Source organism: Garra rufa, chromosome 13 (genome assembly GCF_049309525.1).
Source record: "Garra rufa chromosome 13, GarRuf1.0, whole genome shotgun sequence".
In the NCBI taxonomy this organism is placed as follows: Eukaryota; Metazoa; Chordata; class Actinopteri; order Cypriniformes; family Cyprinidae; genus Garra; species Garra rufa.
This window is the reverse complement of record NC_133373.1, coordinates 33,769,353-33,788,870: the sequence shown is the minus strand read 5'-3', so window position 1 is coordinate 33,788,870 and position 19,518 is coordinate 33,769,353. Positions and strand designations below refer to the sequence as shown.

General features: G+C 34.1%; 1 protein-coding gene across 1 annotated transcript in view; it reads right to left on the bottom strand.

The window, feature by feature from the left end:
* Window positions 1–304: 304 nt before the first annotated feature.
* ehd3 (EH-domain containing 3) overlaps window positions 305–19,518 on the bottom strand; it is a 24,303-nt gene continuing 5,089 nt past the window's right edge. The window contains exons 2-5 of the mRNA XM_073852779.1: window positions 18,146–18,198; window positions 6,142–6,554; window positions 1,905–2,069; window positions 305–1,439 (exon numbers count right to left, since the gene is read on the bottom strand). Coding sequence (XP_073708880.1) covers window positions 912–1,439; window positions 1,905–2,069; window positions 6,142–6,554; window positions 18,146–18,198 — 1,159 coding nt within the window. The 3' untranslated portion in view covers window positions 305–911. The remainder of the gene's footprint in view (window positions 1,440–1,904; window positions 2,070–6,141; window positions 6,555–18,145; window positions 18,199–19,518) is intronic.

Here is a 19,518-nt window from a genome sequence, read left to right as displayed (position 1 = left end):
CCTAACCAGACATAATGCGACAAGTAATTGTCCAAACACAAAACAGCTTTGCAACGTGAAACAACAACCAATCATGATGTTTAAAGGGATAATTCACCCAAAAATTTAAATTCTGTCATTAATTACTCACCCACATATCTTTCCAAACCTGTAAAACCTTAGTTCATCTTCGGTAACGCAAATTAAGATATTTTAGACATCCGTCAAAGTCTGAAATTGTTGTGAAATTGTAGCTTCATAACATTACGGTTGAACCACTGATGTCACATGGACTATTTTAATGATACCCTTACTACCTCTCAGATTTCATCAAAAATATCTTAATTTGTGTTACAAAGATGAATGAGGGTCTTACAAGTTTGAAACCACAAGAGGGTGAGTAATTAATGACAGAATTTTCATTTTTGGGTGAACAATCCTTTTAAATGTAATTACCTGAAGTAGGTTTTTAGACCAATGAGATTTCACTGTGGCAACGGCTAGCAAGCAAACCATCAAAGAAACTAAAATCAAGCAATCTGCAAAATGCACCATTTTACATTTAAAATCATTTATCGCAACACGTCTGCTTAGGACACAGTGTTACAGTCATGTTAGCTGAATAGATGAAATTGAAATTATGACATAAAATATGACTGTAAAATCCAAAAGCACACAAACTGTTTTAAACACTGCAGACAGCACAATTTGTTCATAAAGAAAAAAAAACTAAATTAAAAACAAAACAACATACACAGGTCAAAAGAGTTGAAAAGGTGGGTCATTTTCAAATCCATTCTTGCTAATGAAGCATAAACCACAAAAATAAGTCACTTTTTTTTTTTTCTATAATTATGGTTGTCCAGCCATCGATAATTCAACTGCAACCTAAATTCAAACTACGCTTTCCCAAAAATCCAAAATTTGCTTTATTATTCTGGAATTTTTCTCTTGGAGGGCGGCACAAGATGAGCAGGCAGTTCGCTTGGAAGCTCATGACCTTCTAGTTTGACCTTGATCAGGTGATTGGCCAAAGCAAACTCCTCGTCATCGAGCATGCCATCTTTATCAATGTCAGCCAGCTTCCAGATCTTACCTAGAACAGTGTTTGGCAGCTTGGACTTCACCATCTCCTTCTTCGCATTGGCTCCAGTCACTTTGCCATTGACAGGTGAGAGAGTGTAGAAGATTTCATCATACATAGGTTTGTCACGTGCCACCACCCATTCGACTTCATCAATGCCCTCTCCGGCTCCCTCGCCATATCCGTGTCCAAACGGCCCGTTCATGGTGCCCTCGAAAGCGCCGCCCTTCACTACCTGGTTGGGGCGCTGCGTCTCCTCTTGACGCACCAGAACCATAAGCTGGGCAATGTCGTGGGCCAGCATATCGTCCACGGTGTCCAACAGTTTCATTTTTAGAGGCTGGAACTTGTTCAGATCATGTGCTTGAAGCTGCTCCTATTCAGCAGGAAAGAAAGCAAGAAAAAACATTTGTAGGACGTACTGTTAACAAAAGATCCTGTCAACATCTGTTGATATTTCCAGGGTAAACCAGCTCCACTCCCTTCACATACTCTGTTCCAGACAGGCTGTTTCAGGCTGTTGATGCTTGGCAGCATGAAAAGGTTGATGCATTGTCTTTTTGGAAATAGTTTCATTGGCAGAGAAGAAACATACAAACTAACTAGCCAATTTTTGTCTGAAACGCAAATGACTCAATATTCATTTGTTTATAGAGCTGTTGTATAAAAGTAACAGCAATCTAAACAGCATTTTTACACAATTTCTTCAGGTTTGGAGTGGTCCACCCAAAGCTGAAATTTATATAGCTGTTTGTTGACTTTAAAAATGTGGGACAAATTATCCAGATTTTGAATGTGTCCTTCAATCAGCCTCTATGTTTGTTGGTTAAATTGACCTTACCTGCATTTTCTTAAGATTAGGAAAGTCTCCCGGGGAAATCTGGTGTTCCCTCTCAATGCGGCTGTAGATCTCACCCAGGCTGTTAATCAGCTCCTTCTTTTTGTTGTCCTTCCCAAAGACTGAAGGCATTTCTTTTTTCAGAGAGCTAATGATGTATGCATGGACCTGTGAGAGCACAAAAGCAAAGCTCCTTGTAAGTTTATAGACCAGACATCAACAAGTTTAACAACTAAATCTTACAAAAGGACATAGGTTGTATTTCACCTTAATAAAAATAAATAAGTGAATGAAATAAATCTGAACTATTTGTTTTTTAACTGTGGCATTATTATTGTCATGACAATTAATAATTTTTTTTACACAGAAATACAAAGATTTTTAAATGTTTTTTTTTTAAGAAGTCTCTTCTGTTTACCAAACAATTTTACTATTAAAAAAAATGTATTTAAAAAATGTTTTAATTTATTCCTAAGATTTTAAAGCTGAATTTTTAGCATCATTACTCTACTAACATGATCCATCAGAAATAAATATTCTGAATTGCTAAAAAACAACAACAACTTTATTAGGTTCAAAACAGCCGAGTACATTCTTTTCAGGTTTCTTTGATGAAAAGAAAGTTCAGAAGAACAGCATTTATCTAAAATAAAAATCTTTTATAACATTATAAATATCTTAATCATCACTTATGATCAATTTAAAGCACCCTTGCTAAATAAAAGTGTTAAGTTCTATAATTTCTTTCCAAAAAACATTATTCTGAATGTTATAGTGTATAATGTTACAAAAGTTTTTTATTTCAGATAAATGCTGATCTTTCTATTCATCAAAGAATCCTGGAAAAATGTATTCAACCGTTTTAAATACTGATAATAAAAAATGTTTCTTGAACAGCAAATCAGCATATTAGAATGATTTCTGAAGGATCATGCGACACAGAATAGACTAGAGTAATGATGCTGAAAATTTAGCGTTGATCACAGGAATAAGTTACATTTTAAAACTTTTACTATTTTTGCAAATTACAAACTAAAATTAAAAAATAAAAAACTACAAATTAATGCAGGCTTATCCAAAAGCTTTTGACAGATAGTGTACATGATTTTGATTTGTCACATGATCTGATTGCTATTCTGTAATTAATTATTTTTATATGAGAAGGGGGAATTTGATTATTTATCATATAAAAATCCTAGCCTATACACAAAATTGTGACACTGAATACACAGAGATGCAGTTTTTTACTACTGTATTCAACCCAAATGTGTTAAAACATTTATTCTGTAGCTGCATAGTAGCAAGAACACACAAGCTACTAAATAAATCGTCGTCTGCGGCAAAAAGAGGCCTGGCACCTGCATGGAAGGAAGATGACTGTATAAATGATGACAAGAGGGGAAGCACATCTGTATGTTTGGAGGTGAGGGACAGGGAGAGAACTTAAATGTGCTTTTTTTAATGCATCCAGCTGGATCTGGAGATTTAAACTGAGTTTGACAAGAGATCAGTACTGATAGTCCCCAACATTTCCTCTTCCAGAGGGGGGTCTCTATGGCTCAGCCCATGTGTTTTGAGCAACGTTTGTACTGATGGGGATAATAAAAGATTTTAGACGTAAATGAACCGACATCAGAAGGTTTCAGTTTCCTTTTAAATGACAGCTTTATGTTTGACTACCTATGTTACTGTTCTTTAATATATCTAAGAGGTGGACTGCTGTTTAAAAACATTGTTTTATGTGGAATCTGATTCAGATCATAGGATTTACAGAAGCAGATATTAGATATTAAAATATTAAGGCTCATATTAATGTGTTAAAGAATTATTGCATTTAAAAATGCCAAAAGACAAGAATGTGTTTTGTGGATACAGGCCTTAAATTGTTCTTGTCTTGCTTCGAAGAGCAAAAGTCACAGGTTTAGAACATGACAACAACATTTTTGAGTGAACTGCCTTTAGATGTGATATTTTTTGCTTTAGGTAATTAAAGCAGGGAAGACTGTGAGATCACTCAAGGTCATTTATAAGCATGTCTTTATGGAGAAAGACATTATGACTCATGGTCCCTCAGTATCTTTCATCACATTTAACAATCTCCAATAATGATCTGACCCCTGAGTCAAAGTGAAGGACTTTCTTTGCATTTTCTGTTCTAGTTTTTCAGACGTAGCTGATTACCTGCACAACCAGAATCACCTACGATTTACATGTTAAATCTATATAAATCTTTATAAATCTCTCTCTCTCTCTCTATATATATATATATCTATATATAGCCCTTAAAGAGAGAGTTAACCCAAAAATGAAAATTACCCCACGATTTTCTCACCCTCAAAGCCATCCTAGGTGTATATGATTTTGTTTTTTTCAGACGAATCGTAAATTGTAAAAAACAAGGATTTTTAAAGAAAAATGTAGGATTGGTTCTCGAAAGACTAGCATATCTCACTGGAGCTTACGCTACATCCATGTCATCCTCTGGAACACTACTCTTGTGTACACGCATAAGACAGTTTTAAATATGGATATTTTTTCCAACACAAGCACATCAATTTGCTTTAGAAGGCCTTTATTAACCCCTTGGAGCTGCGTGGAGCACTTTTTATGATAGATGGATGTACTTTATTGGACTTCAAAATCTCAACAGCCATTTACTGCCATAATAAGGCTTCGAAAAGCCAGGACATTTTTTATTATAACTCCAATTGTATTTGTCTGAAAGAAGAAAGTCATATACACCTAGGATGGCTTGAGGGTGAGTAAATCATGGGGTAATCTTCATTTTTGGGTGAACTATGCCTTTAAATACAGCTGAATCAAGCTTGGACTCAAAATCACTGTAGAAGCAAATATTATGTGCTTAATGTGGAGAGGGGGAAAAAAAAATCAATGATTGTAGCGGAAAATCAGGCTCATGCACAGAACCACATCAGCAGAACTCAACCCTGTTCCTAGAGATCTACCTTCCTGGAGAGTTCATTTACAACCCTGATCAAACACACCTGTCTGTAATTATCATGTGCTCCTTCAGATGTGTTTGATCAGGGTTGGAGCTGAACTCAGCATGAAGGTAGATCTCTAGGAACAGAGTTGGGCACCTCTGCTATACAGTTTAGAAAATGGCCTCATTATTTGGAGAAAGTCTGCAAAATCATACAGACAACTGCTATTACTTTTACACTAGAGCTATATGCTGGACCACATCAAAACATGTTGGAACGACAACAGCATTCACAGCAGTCAACTCAATAAATGAAGAAACAGACCTTTTATTCTAAATATTTTCCTTTGAAGATCAACATATAAATCCTAATGCACTTGTTTTGCATCTAACAAAATTTGCTAGTCAAACATTGAGCAGTTTGTTAGCCGTTTGCTGTTTTTTTGTTTCAGGAGCGGTTTGCTTCAGAACTTTTCAAGACTTTAGACCTTAATGCATTAATTCACCCAAAAATGAACATTCTGTAATTATCGTCTGACATTCCAAATGCTGTGATTTTTCTGTGGTACACTTTCTTTTCCATATACAAGAGGAGTTCGTAGTGCTGACTGTTGTTTTTATTTTCATAGCCATGGTAACTATAACGTATGGTTTTAGAAAGAGCTGCATAAGGAGATTTTTCAAATGTATTATTTCATGTTCTGAGGAAAGAATAACAGTTAATGTGTTTAGAGTGACATAAGGACATATTATTTTTGAAAACAAAGTTTTTGGTGATTTATGTCAAGACTCAGAATTCCTTTATTTATGTGCTAATTACAGAGACATAAAGGGATAGTTCAGCCAAAAATGAAAATTCTGTCATTAATTATCTTAATTCATCTTCGGAACACAAATTAAGATATTTTATATGAAATCCGAGAGCTTTCTAACCTGCATAGATGGCAACACGACCACATTCAAGGCCCAGAAAGATAGTGAGGACAGTAAGGTTGAATGACTGATGTCACCTGGACTATTTTAACAATGTCCATACTACCTTTCTGGGCTTGAACGTGTCAGTTGTGTTGTAGGGTTAGAAAGTTCTCGGATTTCATCAAAAAATTCTTAATTTGTGTTCTGAAGATGAACGAAGGTCTTATAGGTTTGGAAGAACATAAGGGTGAGTAATTAATGACAGAATTTTCATTTTTGGGTGAACTCTCCCTTTGACTTATACTAGATATAACCTAGGTCTAGGTGGGTCATTTGTTTGCTAGGCTACACATCTCAAAGGCTAACGTAATAGAAGTTTACCTTAGCAAGACGAGCTCTCTTGATCAGATCGTTGAGCTTGCGAAGGGCAGCATTACGGGGCAGCGACTGGATATCCTTGAACAGGTCTTGTTCTTCCGCTTCAAACAGTTTACGATTGTCTGGAATCAGCAACGGATGCGACCAAAAAGAGCCGATGTAGACACGAATCACCTCAGGTGTGTTGACGATCTTCCCTAGTGACCACATGAGGGCGCCGTAGACGCGCATCAGCTGCTGGGTCTCGATCTGGTCAGCCTTGTTGAGAACCACACGGATCTTGTCCTCATGGTTCTTGAGAGCCTTGATGACCTCTGAGAACTCATCTGAGATGTCCAGCTTGTGAGCATCGAACAGCAGGATGATGCGGTCCACGCGTTCGGCAAACCACTCCAACACTGCAGCGAAGTCATAGCCTGAAGAGAGATTGGAAAAGAGATTGATATCCTGTCCAGTATTTACGGTTCACAAAGCTTTTGTGCCGGATGGATGCTCGCACGAGAGCAGAGAGGCAGTCGGCCAATCAGAACGGGCAAAACGACCTTGTTAGACCTGGCGCTCAACAGTACTGAAGCTGCTGAGTCGCTTCCAAGTATCGTTAAAATGCTAAGGCCTGTTGCGGTTTTTATGATCTAATGTCTGGCAGTTAATGGCTTCTGCAGCTCAACTTCACTCCCTCTCCAGGGATGCAGAGAGTCAAACAGCAAGTTCACCATTCAAGAGGACAGCAAGATGATGATTCATTTTTAACCAAGGCTGCATTACATAGAATATTATGGAAATAGTTCCATTAAATGACTTATTTATATGCATTAGCCAATGTCTTTTAGATAAGTCAGTCTAAACAATAATAATAGCAACACCAATACAGTTATGGTCAAAGGTTTACATATACCTTACCAAAATCTACAAAATGTTAATTATTTTAGCAAAATAAGAGGGATCATACAAAATGTATGATATATTTTTATTTAGTACTGACCTCAAAAAGACATTTCACATAAAATATGTTTACATATAGTCCACAAGAAAAGATAATAGTTGAAATCATAAAAATTACCCCGTTCAAAAGTTTACATGCACTTGATTCTTAATACTGTTGTTACCTGAATAATTCACAGCTGTGTGTTTTTTAGTGGTAGTTATTCATAAGTCCCTTGTTTTTCCTGAATGGTTAACCTGCCTGCTGTTCTTCAGAAAAATCCTTCAGGTCCCAAAAATTCTTTGGTTTTTAAGCATGTTTGTGTATTTGAACCCTTTCCAACAATGACTGAATGATTTTGAGATCCATCTTTTCACACTGAGGACAACTGAGAGACTATTACAGAAGGTTCAAATGCTCACTGATTCTTCAGAAGGAAAAGGGGAGGGGGGGGGGGGGTGTACATTTTTCTTATTTTGCCTAAATATCCTATTTTTTTCATTTAGTACTGCCCTTCAGAAGCTACAAAATATACTTACATGTTTCTCAGAAGACAAAATAAGTTCAGTTTACCCTGACTCTTAATGCATCGTGTTTCCTTCTGGAACATCAGTGAACGTTTGGAACCTTCTGTAATAATTGCATCAGTCCCTCAGTGTGAAAAGAAGGGTCTCAAAATCATATAATCATTGAAGGAAAAGTTTCAAATTCACAAAAATGCTAAAAAACAAACAAAAACAAAGTAATTGTAGGACCTGAAGGACAGCAGGCAGTTAAACTGTTCAGGACAAACAAGGAACTAATTTACAACTTAAAAAAAAAAAAAACAGTATTAAGAATCAAGTGTATGTAAACTTTTGAACGGGGTCATTTTTTATAAATCCAACTATTATTTTCTAGTCAAACTATATGTAAACTATATGTCTTTTATGTGAAAAATCTTTTTCAGGTCAGTACTAAATAAAAAATACATCATGCATTTCGTATGACCCTCTTATTTAAAAAATAAAAAATAAACATTTTGCAGATTCTGCAAGGTGTATGTAACTATGTAACTTTTGACCTCAAATCATACAGTATTTTTTTTTTCAAATGCATGAACTTGCATATGGTAAATTTTGGTTTGGACTTTTTTTTCTATGTATGATGTATGCCTGCAATGTCTGTATGATTCAGAATGCTGTTTTTGAGTCTGGCTCTCATTTTAAGGAGCCGCAGACTCTTGTGAAGGTGCGTAAAACTAGCTTTTGCATTATCTGGGTGACTGCATGTTCAACTTCCTAGCTGCTGAGATTTGGAAAGAGGCAGAACACTAACTCAGCCAAGAAAGCCAGAATCCTCAAATGAAACCTAATGCTGTGGTCTAATTAGTTTTGTAATGCATGATTTGACATCTCCAAATCCATTTGCGCTGCTGCTATGCAACCGAAGACAGAAAAAGGTTATGACAATGCAATACCCTTAAAATGAATCAAAAGCCACGCCAGTGTCTGAACCAGACTTAAAAGGAGATTGTTATTGTGCAGAATTTTTGCTTTTAGTGGGGACAGACAAATTACTATCCCATCTCGACCGGTTAGGACACTGTGTGCTCATGACAAGAAAATCATAACCTTGCTAGAGAAAACTAAGCTCACACTGACAGAAGAAATGATAAACTATCAGAACTTATAAACCGCAAGAAAATCTATTTTTGTCTCCTTGGTCTGCCTCTGGGATACATGATAACATTTGCTCTGCTCAGTGTTATTGTTTACTAAAATTACAATTCTTAACATTTTTTGGTACATCAAATTTGATCAAATAAAAATAAAATAGAAACATTACATAAACTTAGAAATGTTGGCAACTAACTGAAATAAGTATTAAGGTTACTACAACTGAAAATAAATCAAAGCTACATAAAAATTATTAAAAGACAACAAACAATTATTAATAATTTGACAAAACACTGATGTGTAAACTAAAATTGAAATGAAAACCTAAAATGTAAAAATAAGTACTAAAGGTACTAAAACTGAAATAAAAATAAATTAAAGCAACACAGAAATAATAATAAAAAACACAAAAAAGCTAAAGCTTAAACTGAAATTAAAATGAAAACCTAAAATGTAAAAATGCGTACTAAAGTTACTAAAACTGAAATAAATTAAAGCTACATAGAAATAACTAAAAAAGTACTTAAATTAAAATGAAAACCAAAAATTTTAAAATAATTACTGAAGTTCCTCAAATAAATACTAAAGTTACTAAAACTGAAATAAAAAAATACTACATAGAAATAATGAAAAAGGACTAAAAAAAAAGACAAAAACCGAAGCTTTAACTAAAATTAAAATGAAAACCTAAAATTTAAAAAGTACTAAAGTTACAAAAACTAAAATAAAAATAAATTAAAGCTACACAGAAACAATGAAAAAAGAAAAAAAGAGGCTTAAACTGAAATTAGAATAAAAATCTAAAATGTACTAAAGTTACTTAAATAAATACTAAAGTTACTAAAACTGCAACTGAAATAAAAACAAATTAAAACGACATAGAAATAATGAAAAAGTACAAAAAAAAGACAAAAACTGACGCTTAAACTGAAATTAAAATGAAAACCTAAATTTAAAAAGTACTAAAGTTATTGAAACTGAAATAAAAATAAATTAAAGCTACATATAAATAATGAAAAAAGACAAAAACAAAAGACAAAAAAACTAAAGCTTAAACCGTAATTAAAATGAAAACCTAAAATTCAAAATATTGCTAAATACAATAATAGTATATCATTTTAGGGTAATGTATATACTATTATAGTATTCATTAATATTTAGATTTTTTACATTTAAGGTTTTTTTCTATATTTTTTCAACAAGTTTGGACACATCTGTTGGAAAAAATGGTTTATGAATAAATATAATATGAATAATATGGTGTAAGTTGAAAGATATCTGAAAGGAGGAAAGACATTTTTCCTGACGTATATCTTCTGTAAAAACTTCCAGCTTATCATCAGTTACACCTTCAGCATTTTTGGCATGACCTTGATAGAAAAGGAGTACATTTCCAAAGCCGGCAGTTCTGTTGGGACGAAATTAGTGTGTTAATATTTCAAATCAGTGACATGGAATATGGCAGATACAGCCATTTCTTCCACAGGAAGATCCCATGCCTACAGGAATGGGGTGGACCATCCCTTCCGATTTGGCAGTTTCACATGGGGAGGCTTTATTGTCACCTGCAACAGTGTGGTTTGTCTTTTCAACAACTTATAGATCTGAATTGTAGTAACTTCAGACCGGGACTAGCTAATTCAATAATGGTCTAAGGAAAACAACATCTATAGCAACAGACACATGAGACAGTGTCATTGAGAGCAGGACAATAACAGCGGTGAAACTGGGCTTGGTATTACAGCTGTGATTATATTGTTGGAGAAGGACAGATCTGAGGGTTAATATCAGGAGGCCCTGAGATTTCACAGCACGTCTGGAGTCGAGTGCTGGAACTTCATTGGCGTAATAAGCTGCAGGTGTTAACAGTAGTTTGGCAGTATCTACAATACCTCCGTACGGACATTTACGCAGGCAGCTATAACCAAAGCCATCTTCTGTAGCAACTGTTCATGGGGAGAGAAAGATACAAAGATGTCAAATTACAGTAACACAGGATAAAAAGGATAGACTTTTAATTGGAAAGGTCTCAGATTCTTCCTTGAAGGACAGGAGTGAAAGTTTAAGTAGTCCATGGCACTAGAAAGAGAAACAGTCTGAAATAAACTGATGAAAAACAAAACAAAAAGGAAGATTAAAAGAACATGGAAAAACAGGAAATGGTTTTGGTTGATGTTGTGCTGCATTTGCACTCGGCAACATCCGGAACTGATGAAGATGCTAAAAAAGGATATTATTGAAAGAACATGCACGATCAAAACCATAATCATAAAATGCATCATTCTGAAAGTGAAAGATTTGCCTGACTGAATTAAACTGGTAACTCAACGTTTTGAATTTTTCATTAAAAGATAGAATTCATTTGTCTGGGAATCAGACAACACTAGCTGTTTTTTAATCACAAAAAAGTGACTTATAAGTATTGGACTACTGATTGTGCTTGATGTAACAGATTCAAGAAAAGAACCAGCTCATGAGAATCATTTGTTTATGAATCATACTACACTGGTTATGTTAGATGTTACTGATTCACTGAAAAGAACCAGTTCATGGGAATCATTTGTTTATGAATCATACTACACTGGCTTTGTTAGATATTATTGATTTACCGAAAAGAACCAGCTCATGAGAATCATTTGTTTATGAATCATACTACACTGGTTATGTTAGATGTTACTGATTCACTGAAAAGAACCAGCTCATGAGAATCATTTGTTTATGAATCATACTACACTGGCTTTGTTAGATATTATTGATTTACCGAAAAGAACCAGGGGTCCGTTCTTCGTACCTCGCTAACTAAGTTAGCTGGATTTGATTGTTGACGATTTTGCGTGATCTTGGATCGCTCGGTTCTTCGAAGCTCATCCGGGACTTGCTGTCATAGCAACAGGTGCGCAAGCTTAAACCTGCTCTGGAGCAGGTTTATTTCATGTAAACAGGATTTAGGCTGCGCTCCTGGCGGGTTATGATTGGTTGAAATGGCGAGGTCACATCTGATTGGTTAAAGAGCACGACTGACGCGGACTGACTCACGTGGGAAAAGAAAAGTATTATAAGTAAAGTAAATTAATAATTTTATTCACCAAGGATGTATTAAGTTAATAATTAAAAATTTATTAAAAGTCAATAATAAATAATTACATTGATATATATATATATATATATATATTGAATAAACACTGTACTTTTTAAACTTGTTATTCATGAAAGAATCCTGGGGGGGGGGGGGGGGGGGGGAAATCACAGGTTCCAAAAAACTTTTGGCAGCACAACTGTTAATATTATCCAACATTGATCATTCTAATAATAAATCAGCATATTAGAATGATTTCTGAAGGATCATGTGACACTTAAGACTGGAGTAACAGCTGATAAAAATTCAGCTTTTCATCACAGGAATACATTCTATTTTAAAGTATGTTAAAATATATATTAAAAAAAAAACATTATTTTATATTGTAAAAACATTTTGCAATATTACTGTTTTTTCTGTATTTTTAATCAAATAAATGCAGCCTTGATGAGCATAAGAGACTTCTTTAAAGACTATTACAAGTCTTTCTGACCCCAAACTTTTGAACGGTACTGTATAAAAAAATAAAAATATAAATAAAATAACATATCAAGGAAAAAACATGCAACATGGACAGCATTAACGCATTTAATTTGTTCACTACTTTTTGCCAGCCCTCTCTCCTTGCTTTTCCAGCCTTTGCAGTTTTCCCTTGCGTTTTAATTAAACTCTGAAACTCCTGAAATCCCTCAATCAAATGTTCGCCGACCAATCAAAGAGTTGCCAATCAATGTTTCTACTGTCGATACGTAGCCCCTTTTAAGCCACCCAGTGATCTCAAATAACTTCATCCAGCTATACTAATCATCAACAACAGGTGCGTTCGGAGAACCGGAATAGCGAGCTCATAGTTAGCGCGATGATTTGATCTTGGATGTGTCATTTGATCTTGGATGTAGTAAGCGAGGTACGAAGAACGGACCCCAGCTCATGAGAATCATTTGTTTATGAATCGTACTACACTGGTTGTGTTAGATGTTACTGATTCACTGAAAAGAACAAGTTCATGAGAATTATTTGATTATGAATCATACTACACTGGTTGTGCTGAATGTTATTGATTCACTGTAAAGAACTAGCTCATACGAATCAATTGTTTACAAATCATTACTACACTGGTCATAGGGTATGTTTTGTTTTGCATAAACTGTAAATGAACACTAAATTTTAGATATTAAAATGCCTGTTTACACCAACATTCACACTAAGTTTAATGCAGTATAATGCTAAAGCCAATCGGCTATAAAAATCCATGTCAAAAGTACCATAAGTTAAGACTTAAATTCAATGTACATATTGTTACATACAACATGCTGTTGCAACCTGAGCCTAACCTTTTTACAATTAAACAAACGGCAGCAGGTGTGTGGTTTTGAGCCCTATGTGGTTCAGAGCTGAGGCATTATTTACCACAGCATGCTACTACAACAAAACAGTAATGCCATTAAATGAACCTTAACCACAAACAGACCAATTTAAGTGACCAATGCTTATCTACAAACCTACACCGGAGACACGATCATCTGTTACACAGTCAGCTAAACATATAATACAACAGAACCACTCCAGTGATTGGATTTGGCAGACAGCATTTCCTGGAGGAAATAAGGTCTATTTCACAGCACCTGCCTGTGGTGGAGGTAGAGGAGAGCTGGGAATGATAAAGCCACTCATGGGAGCAGCGCTGGCACATGGTCAATGGGGCCTTACAGCTGCGCGCTCAGAAACAAGCTGCACTGCCAAACACTTCATAATGGAGTAGAAGAGAGAGAGAACGGGATAATGGGTCCTGCAGTATTACAGCGATGAAAAGCTGAATGATGAAGCTAATGGCCATTCTCTACTAATGATTCTCTATGCAGAGGTGTAACTTGCAAGGATGCAATAAAGTGCTCAATAGTGACAGTAAAGACACTTTAAAGTTACTTTAATTAATAATATTTCACAATATTACCTTATTTGATTATAAAAAAATTATATAAATATAAAAATAAATGCAGCCTTGGTGAGCATCAAAGACTAAACTTTGGATGACAGTTTAGTAGAAACATATGTAAATGTTTCTGTACATGTAATGGGGTCCAAAGGTTTAAGATTTTGCACTTTTCATATGTTAATACATGATCCCATTATAAATTATGTTACTAGCATAACAATATTTTGTAGGTAAAACTGAAAAAGTTCAGAATCACAATCTCTCTCTATATATTTTTCATTGTATTTTAAATTTAAAAAAAATGTATATCCACTTTTTTCTTCCTGTAACAGTTTGTGTGGCCATTTGTAAATTGTATGGGTCTGGCTTCCGGTATCATCTGCGTCCAGCTATTTTTAGCTGTACAAAACAGCTAGTTTTGCTGATTGATATTGCAAATTGGTGTGTCTTACTATATTATTTTAATGTACACTGGTTTGTAGTGCAAACAGTTTTACCATTTACTCCACGTTGTTATTCTTCTTGTTATTTCCCTATAGCAGACAAAGTCTCACCCATATTCTTACCTCTGCATTAAAGAAAATGGTGGATATTTAAAGCATTATGTCCAGGTTTTAAATTTGATTTTAAATCCCAGAATTTAAATCTGATCCCAGATCTCAGTCTTCTGTGAAGCACTTTATAAACACTAAAAGTTGATACAAGTAACTGACCAACTACAGAATTTTGTACAAACAAGCCAATCAGAGTGGACCGTTTCAGTCATTTCTTGGTGTTTGTGTGTGCAATATGTATGAAACGGTGATCATGAATGGTCTGTGGGTGTGCCGTCTGGCACTAAGGCTGAGTAGAAAGACAACAAGAGCTTCTAATTACAGACACACACAAGTGAGTATAAACATTAACACATACACCTGGCCAAATGCTCCTTGGAGACAGAATTCACAGAGTAATGCAGGAACAAGGGAAATCTTATCTTACAGATTTGATTCAGTGCATATGAACCAGTCTACAGGGAGAAAACGAGATGAACTGCCTGTAGCTATGAATACGAGTGAGAAAGTTCCTCCCTATAATCTCATGTGACTGCTGGAGAAATTTCACAGACCTGCTTGACATAATCAAAGAAGAGAGGATGCATGACAGACATTTTCTCATTAAGTCCTGCTAAATACAACCATCACACTGATGTGTAAATGAGAATTTTGGAAAGGAAAAAGAGAGAAGACAACAGCAGGAATGGGAATTTAACAAAGCAGGTTTTGACTTTGTTTCTTTAAAATCCGCATGAAACAAAAACTCACCCTATCTTTTTTATAAACGCATATTATAGATCTTTTTGTTAACATTAATTAAGCTTGCAATTTTTTTTTTTTAAAATTAGTCATTCATTTGCAAATGAAAACTGGAAAGGGATGTGGCAATAAAAACTTTAACGTTCAATTCACAACTCAGCTAAAATGATTTCTTTTGCAAATTTGGCAAATCTTGTCAGCTGCTACAGAACCAAATCTCATGAAAATCATTCCGTTCCAGTATTTCTTAAAACAAAATGAACCAGTTCTCGATTCCCAACCCTAAAAGAGAGAAAGACGGTGAGACAAAGTTAAAACGATAACCGCTGTAGCAGAACATGCTTAGATATGGTGTCTAAACAAGAAGAAAGATCGCTAAACGCTACAAGATTAATGTTGCAAGAGTAGCAGAATGCAGTTTGGTGTGAAAGCACAATAGTTGTCACGAAATGGCTTGCTCTTCTTACATGCACTCATGTGTGAGAACACTCTAAATGACTTAATCCACAATTCAATGGCAAAGCTAAAAGCTCACAAACAACGTGTTCATTGCGATCAATAGCACTTTAAAGCCGGATTTAAGCAGCCATAGACTAGTACACACACACACACACACACACACACAAACGCACGCGCATGCACGCACACGCACACACACACGCACGCACACGCACACACACGCACACACACGTCACTGGATGCTGTATTCTAAAGTTTGTTGTTTTTAAAAGTATCTTTTGGTTCTTTTATATTTTCTTTGTAATTTGTAACCCTGAACCACAAAACCAGTCTGAAGAAGCACAAGCATATTTGTAACAATAGCCAAAAAATACATATTAAAGGTTAAAATTATCCTTAAATGATTATTATTGATCATGTTCCATGAAGATATTTGTAAATTTCCTACAATAAATATATCAAAATTAAATTTTTGATTAGTAAAATGCATTGCTAAGAACTTCATTTCGACAACTTTTCCAGATTTTCAAATAGATGTTTCTCAGCTAAATATTTCTGATTATGTCTAAATCTCAAAAAATTTACACTTATGACTGGTTTTGTGGTCCAGGTTCATATTTTTTAATTTTATGTAAAAAAAATGTGTAAAAAAAGTAAGGCATTACTATTTTTGAAAGTAATATGTAATATGTAATATATTACTTTTTTGAGTAACTAGCCCCAACACTGGTCAAGGCCAAAACATTTTGTGAAATTTTGGTAGTGACATCTTTGTTTTTTGGGGTGTTATTCCATAAAATTGTCATTATTGAAACAGTCAAGACCAAAATCACGTCATCATGGTTTCGGTAGTGACAAAAAGGAACACATAATCCTTTATTTGGGGGAAGTAAACAAAAGTTTAGTACAGTTATGCAAGTTAAAATTCTGTAATATGATGTGGTCGCTACCAAAGCATTACTTTCACTACCAAAAATGTGCTGTCACTACTGAAACATGGGATGTTTTTTTCAAAAATAAAGTATACTCAATCATCAACCAAGATGTTATGATAGTGTTTGGTTCAATGTACATTTAAACTAAGGAATCCTTAAGTTTAAAATCAGTATGATCAACTTTTAGCCTTTTACAAAGAAAAGTTTGACTCAAAATACAATAAATCTCATGAAATTAGACTTGAAGTATTGTTAAAAATCTAATTGTTATTGATTAACCTTTAAAAATTTTTTTATAAAACAGCAAAATATATATATATAAATATATATATATATATATATATATAAACAAAATCTTAGTAGGTCAATATAACTCTTCTGATTAAATTACTATTACTGTGTTTCGGTAGTGACAAATTTGGGGAAAGAACAAAAATTCCACTTTCTGAAAACACAATATGTGACCCTGGACCACAAAACCAGTCATAAGGTAAAATTTTACAAAACTGAGATGTATAGATCATATGAAAGCTCAATAAATAAGCTTTCTATTGGTGTATGGTTTGTTAGGATAGGGCAATATTTGGTCGAGATACATCTATTTGAAAATCTGGAATCTGTGGGTGCAAAAAAATCAAAATACTGAGAAAATCACCTTTAAAGTTCTCCAAATTAAGTTCTTAACAATGCATATTACTAATCAAAAAATTAGATTTTGATATATTTATAGTAGGAATTTTACAAAAAATCTTCATGGAACATGATCTTTACTTAATTTTCGAATGATTTTTGGCATAAAAGAAAAATCAATAATTTTGACCCCAGCGACTTAAGACTGGTTTTGTGGTCCAGGGTCACATATGAGAATTTACTGCACAATTACCAGAAATGTGTACCTTTTATATTATACAATTTTCCATGCATACATACAAATTTTTTGGAAAAGACTTTCTGTGGAATGGCCCATATACTAGTATTCCAGTATGGATCTATCTGAGGCACAGAAATGACACACTTACACTTTGTTTTCCACAGAAGCTCCAGTATCAGATGCCAACTAATTTCACTGCCAAATTAAAGCACTCACCTTAAACCTACATTTACTGCTTTCAGTGCAAACGAGAGCTACTAAATATTTGTCCTCTAAAATCACATCTGAAATGACCTTGGAGAGCCGGCTCTTGGCTCTGGCCTCAGAAACATGAGTGTCTATAATCCTCTGGCCCTATCAGTTCAGTATGTGAGTCTGTGTGGAGAGTGACTGGGTAAAATGGAAAGTGCTGATGCCAGGAAGCCTAGTGGTAATACTATGGGCCACTCAGCTGCAATGGGCTTTTCTGAATGAGTGAAGTAACTACGTGCTAAACAAGCTTACGGTTACGAGGGCATCAGTACAGTAATTCAACAACAAGTGACTTTTTATAGAAACTGAAATTGTCACAACATTTATATACTATATGGAAGTCTAGAATGCTCAGTCATGCATGAAATGTAATGGCTGGTGGAAAAAAAAATATGCATACGCTAGGCTTAAGAGTCAAAGCTTGTTAAAAAAAAAAATCTACTTCAACCAAATAAGTTACAACATATCTGCCAAACTTGATCTCCATTACAATAAGTAGCAAACCAGAAAAACACAGAAGCACAAAATAAGTACACATCCATCATCCTTTGATACAAAGACAGTGGCTAAAAGACCTTGTATCTGTCCTTACGGACTTTTTACGAGCCAAAACAACATCCGTCATCTTGATAAAGCCCTGTCTCTCATCATATCGACTTTCAACACATCAAAATCAAAAACAGATTGAAACTTCAGTTACACAATACACCAACACACAGTGGTGCTTTTTCATGAGGAAATCATGAAGACATAAAAAAAAAAAAATCATAAATAACTTTCCCCCCCCCAATATAGTGATCAAGTGAACTCTTTGGTGGTTAGAGTTTCCTAAGGAAAATCTTTTTCAGTTGATGCCACAGGGAACAAGAACAAGTATTCAAATCTGAAATTTGAGATCACATGGTCTTATGCTGCTGTACTATGAAAACACTCTATATCTGGTATAACCAACCACAATAATACTAAACCATTAAACCTAGTTATACTAAAAGGAGTCATTTTAAACCTCCTAATATTTAAATACTCCCTGCTAAATATTAAACTAAATGCAAAACCAAAACAGGAAAATCATGCATATAAAAAAATAAATAAAGGTTTGGCAAATCTCACTTAATTGCATCGGAGATGTTTTTGGAAAACCAATGAACCAATTTTGGGTCAGGGATGCACTGAATTCATCAAAAGGCTTTTACAAAGACTTTTTTCAAATAAATACATTTACAGAACATGGTTCTACACTAACAGTCATACGTTTTGAACGTAAGATTTGTAATGTTTAAAAAAAAAAAAAATTCTGCTCACCAAGACTGTAATTATTTGATTCAAATTACAGAAAACAAACAGTAAAATGTTTCAAAATTTATTTACTATTTAAAATAACAGTTTTTTTTTAAAATATATTTGAATATATTTTAAAATGTAATTTGTTCCTGTGGTCAAAGCTACATTTTCAGCATCATGTCACAATCATCACAATAATAATCAATATTTAAAGCAGTTTGGTACATTTTTTTCAGGATTCTTTGATCAAAAGAAATATCTAAAGATCAGCATTTGTCTGAAATAAAAAGTTTTTGTAACATTATACAATATCTCATTCAAAAGCTTGGAGTCAGTATAATTTTTTATTTAAATTTTTTTTGGAAATATAAATTTTTAGAAATTAATACTGATCAAATTGATCAAAAGTAATGATAAAGATTTCTATTTCAGACAAATGCTGTTCTTCTGAACTTTCTATTCTAATAATAATAATAATAATAATAATAATAATAATAATAATAAATGTTTTTGAAGAGCAAATCAGAATATTAGAATGATTTCTGAAGAATCATGTGACTGGAGTAATGATGCTAAAAATTCAGCTTTGAAATCACAGGAGTAAATTACATTTTAAAATGTATTCAAATACAAAATGGTTATTTTAAATAGTAAAAATATATATTTTTTAAATTACTGTTTTTTTTTGTTTGTTT